The sequence below is a fragment of the Triticum dicoccoides genome, chromosome 6B (assembly GCF_002162155.2).
Source record: "Triticum dicoccoides isolate Atlit2015 ecotype Zavitan chromosome 6B, WEW_v2.0, whole genome shotgun sequence".
Taxonomy (NCBI): Eukaryota; Viridiplantae; Streptophyta; class Magnoliopsida; order Poales; family Poaceae; genus Triticum; species Triticum dicoccoides.
The window spans coordinates 472,275,364-472,280,468 of NC_041391.1; the positions used below are offsets into that span (position 1 = coordinate 472,275,364).

Below are 5,105 nucleotides of genomic sequence, written 5' to 3' on the forward strand. Positions count from 1 at the left end.
TGCTTCCATTGTTGACCTTGTTAAGATAGTCTACTTGCAAGACTTCCACGAAATAGCACCATCAGCAACTTTGAGCTCACCAGGAAGAATTCATTCCCATCTGTGTTTCATGGCCACTTGACCGGTGCAGGTTTATTTTCATCGTGTGTTGGCTAGGTCTAGTTTCTGATTTTGGGGTTTTCTTCTTCGTTCCCATATGTGTTTCACATTCCTTGGGTTTTTTTTTCCAATGGTGGCGTGTTTCTTCTTGTGCGGTTTATGATTCTAAGGTTTGGTGTTCTCAAGGTACCTAGTGGAATCAAGAGGTGTGTGATGCAATTTTAAGGTAGTTTACATCTAATCCTCGTGCCTTTGGTTGATATGCTACCTTGAGGTGTTTTTCATTCATTCATTTACATGGCCTCGTATGTTTTGTGTTGCAGGTTTTGGTTGAGCAGGAGGATCGATTTGATTCTTATATAAGTACCAATTCTTTGGATGTTTTTCATATGTTCACCAATAACCATGCCTGGTTGCATTAGTTTCCATCTTAAAAAAATCTAGGCAACACTTGCTTCTCATTGTATGTTTTTATGTGGTTCACAAATTAGATAGCAGAATATTTGGGAGATGGCTCTCCTCACTTGTATTTCCAAATTTGCTAACATTTTGAAAATTCAGAACATTTTTCAAATACATGATTTTTCTAATTTGCGAACATTTTAACAAATTCGTGAACATTCTAAAATTTGTGAACATTCCTAAAATTTGCGAAAAAAATCACATTCAGGAACTTCGTTCTAATTCATGGATATTTCAAACATAGCAAACATTATTTAAACTTGTGAACATTTATTTAATTCATGAGCATTTTTCTATATAGTAGTACTACTTATCAACAATAATAAAACGGTTTTTAGGAGAAACCAAAATTGCGAAAAAGTTTCCAATGGTGTTTCGGCGAGGGGGTCTCTCACCATGTCATCTCCTGGCATGTTGGGCTGGGCCAGGACCCTCATGTCGGTTCAAAAGTGGGCCACACTGGGTGGTCCATGATGCGTGTACTCCAAGATGTCGGATTCGCCGGAGACTCTGTTTCCTCGTGCGTAGCCGACTACCTGGTGTCTAAATAAACAGGGCAGGGCACGTAGAGAACAAATAACAAAATCAGAGCAGATCACATGTACTTTGTACTTAGTTCAACAATAAACACAAGAAGACCGTTGGGTTTTATCTCCTTGAAGAGTCTAAATCTGGGTAAAACCTCGTGTCTAGACGCTTAGCTCAGAATCCCCTGCCTCGAGGTCCGCCGGATTTAGCTCGGTCAATATGTGCCATAAATTGTTTCTTGTTAAAAAAATATAATGAAATCAACTACTAATGTAAATGATTTCTACAGGAAAATATTGTTCTCAATGGACACATTTCTTTTGTCCAATAATTGTTATTATTTCATGAAAACAACATCATTTTCTCCAACCATGTCAGTCATGGAACAAACCAGTTCGTTCTATTGAGAAGAAAGGAAAGAACTAACCATGAAGGAAAACAACACCAGCTGCATAATCATGGGCTTTTGTTTTTCTAACACAGTACAGACACATGCGCTCTTATATACATGCATTCACTCATCCTATGAACACATATGCACACCCTACCTCTATGAGCATCTCCGAGAGACTGAGCCGACAAACCATCTTGAGATTGACGAAGTCATCAAAAGCGTCTCGTAGTTGACGTGAACGTCTTCTCCTACTGAACGCACATCACCGGAAATCCTGAAGTATATTCAAGAATAAATGCGAGCATCAAGACTTGAACCCTGGTGGGTTGGGAATACCACTGGAGTTGCAAGAAAAAGTCGAGGCTCATGAGCCACTCGAGATCGACTCGTATTTTGGCTCGACTCGTGATCGACTCGAAAATAATGAGCTGTGTATGAACACTTTATGTAGCTCGATTGATAAACGAGCTAATCTTGAGCCAAGACTGACTTAGCTCAATTTTAGCTCGATGGTCCGATATTATATCAATTATTACATAATTTTGATATATATTAAAAAGAAATGGGATAATTTATTATTATATAGATAGTAAAAAGACCATTACCACATATGTTGTTTACGATTTTTCTTCAATTTACCCACTTTCAAACATGGTAGTTTAAGTGCGGAGAAAATTTAACCACAATATGGTATATGGTCAGCCATGTATTTAATATCATGTTATTTTGATTGAAGTTTTAAAACAAGCCCATTTTTGCGTTCTTCTCTTGCTAATTTATCCGTGATATTTTATGATTAAGTATTAGTTTTTAGTTGAGAAAGAATGAGTTGAATAATATAATGGTTTTTTGTGTTGTGTTGTGGCTTACCTTATTTGAAAATTTGTCACAGAATATAAAAAGAATCAGGTCGAAACTAGCTCGAGTCGTTATAAGATGAGCATGTCCCATATTCTACAGTTCGACCATGAGCGTCACTCAGGTTGAGCTCGCTCGAATTTTAGTTATTATAAACTGAGCTGAGCCCAATTCAACGCGCTCGAACTCAATTCATTTGCAGCTCTATATACCACTGTTTACCTAAACATCCAACCACAGGTTAGTGCGAAAGAAAAAAAAGTCGGACGTGTGAAGTATACCGCTCGCACGCTTTAAGCCATACATATCATTGCCCAAGAAATTCTTGGTTTTTCGGATGTGTAACCTCTCGAAACAGGCTTTCGTTTCCTTCCTAAATAAAGGCACAAATGACTGATATTAAATGGTGAGGAAAACCTCACCAGTTTCTTGGTGCCGTTTTATTTCCTTTGACGGATATGTACCTCGTTTTGTGGATCGCAAAAAGAGACGTATACGCGAGCACACGATTCATCTTATCCACCCAAGTGATTCATCGATGATCAAAAGCGTCACCACACAACAGGCACTCGCTGTGTCGTGTCGTGCCGTGCCGTGGTGCTTTCCGTGCATGGCTGAACAAGAACAAACAACGTTTGCTTCATGAATGATAATTTCATGCGGAGCGGGACTTGTACTCCCAATACAGCAGCGCGTGACAGTCTTTCCTTAAAACAGATTGCGGTTACTCCGAACTGTGAATTATGATTGTCTCATTACCATTGTCCACCAGATTAAGTACGGTGCTGGCTCCTGCTCCTCACGTCATCGGGAGCAGCTGACCGCGCCAGGATGGATGTGACGGGACAATACAGCCGGAACTGTAGGCACGCGGAGCAGCTACCGTTTCTCGCTGCCGCCCACGTCCGATCCTCCTCCTGCGATCTAGAGTACTTCCCGGCGATTTGTGACATCAGAATGGCCCGGAGCTTACGGACGAACTTGATGGATTGGACGGGGCTGATGGAAAAAGGCAGAGCAGAGCAGGCTCTCACTTTCTCCTCCTGGAGTAACAACCCACCCCGTTATGCCGTCCTCCTTGCTACCCCGCTCCTTCCTTCTCCATGATGAAGAATCATGACTCTTCGCTTCCTCCGTCGTCACCCTGCCAAGTGTGAACGACTCCTATATCAAAACCACTACACAAAAAGAAAGAAAAAACCTCTCGTGTGACAAGGCTTTGGTTCGTTTCACAATTCAGGCACCCGCAGGAGAAGGAAAAAGGATAAGGATTTCAGACCAACATTGATCCGCCTCTTTTTCTTCTTTCCTTTCCGTCCCAAATCAGCGTTCCCACCATTTTCTTCCCGGCGCTGATGCCGAGATTGCCCGCTCTCCTTATTAAACAAGTTACAACCCTTTTGTTCACTGATGGCGACAAAACGAGTACGGATAGCGTTATTTTATGGCATCTACACTAAACGACTAGTACGATGCACATGACGACTGACGAGCAAAAATGCATACGTGGCTGAGGCAGCCGAAGAAAAATGCTCATGCCCGGAGCAACCACTGTCCATACCAGAGGTTGCATTTGATCTTGAAGCCTAAGAAGAAATTGCAATAGTCACAAGAGGAAATTGCAATAGTCACAATTGCACCCTCGCCATATCAAGTGTCACTTTTCCGAACTGAGCATTACGATGGGCACTGGAAACAGAACTGAAGATCTTTTTTTTCTCGCGGGGAAATAAGGCAAACAGAATTGAAGTAGCACGCCAACATAACTGCTCCATGAGCTCATGTCACTAATCAGGAGGAGCCTTCAACTATCTAGTGACACCTACATACAAAGTTGCGCGTACTTTTCATGCCATTCGAATTCCGCTGCAGATGAGCAATCACCGAATGCGAAGAAAGAATCTCACCCCTGCAAATCATGGCGTTCAGTCGCAACAGAGCGTAGCGCAGAGCTCGTAGACTAGAGAGATTGCTCTTCCGGTTCACCCCGAAACATTGCAGCTCCTAAACTAACTAAAGCACTAATTAAAGATGCACACAGACGGAAGAACCCCGACCCCTAAAAGCCACCAGCTTCCATACGCAGCCCAGCCTCAAGGCCCACAACACAATCGAGCACCTAGCGAGCGCGGCATCTGCTTCATGCTAGGACGAGGTCGGCGGCGCGGCGGCCGTCGTCGAAGTTGAGGGCGTAGCTGAGCGCGTCGTAGTGGAAGTTGAAGCGCTCCCGTCTGCCGCCGCCGCCGCGCCACCTGCGCCGCTCCGACTGCAGCCGCCGGATCCCCGCGCGCAGGCGCCAGTACAGGCTCCGGACCAGCTTGCTGCTCCGCCCGCTCGCCACCGCCACCACCCCGGCCTCAACGGCCGCCACCACAGTCGCCATTCTCTTTGCGCGGGTACGGTGGGGGTACGCCCAGACTGCTGTAAGCTAGCTAGAGCGGCATGCTGTCTCTGTGCGAGCGCTCTCTTCTCCACTCTCTGTGCTGTGCTGTGCTGTGTTGTGTGCAGTGGTAGGTTGCCGGGAGCGGGCAGTGTGGGCAGAGAGAGCGAGGATATGGTGTTGATGTGGTGCGGGGAAAGCGTATATAACGACCTCCCTCCCAAGTCGAGACCTTTTGCTCCGTTACGCCATCGCCTCCCTGGCTGTGCCTGCTTCGGTTCATGTCGTGGGTCCAGTGGTACTACTACGGTACCACTCCACTTCAGTAGCTAGTAGGACTAGTAGGTAGGTGGTATAGGAATCTTAGCCAAATTTCACCGTAAC

General features: G+C 44.7%; 1 protein-coding gene across 1 annotated transcript; it reads right to left on the reverse strand.

Annotated features, from left to right (window-relative positions):
* Positions 1-4,031: 4,031 nt before the first annotated feature.
* Positions 4,032-4,894, reverse strand: LOC119325856. Its single transcript, XM_037599575.1, has one exon. It carries the CDS (start codon positions 4,722-4,724, stop codon positions 4,482-4,484), a length of 243 nt encoding a protein of 80 aa, XP_037455472.1. The 5' UTR covers positions 4,725-4,894; the 3' UTR covers positions 4,032-4,481.
* Between the last annotated feature and the right edge of the window lie 211 nt (positions 4,895-5,105).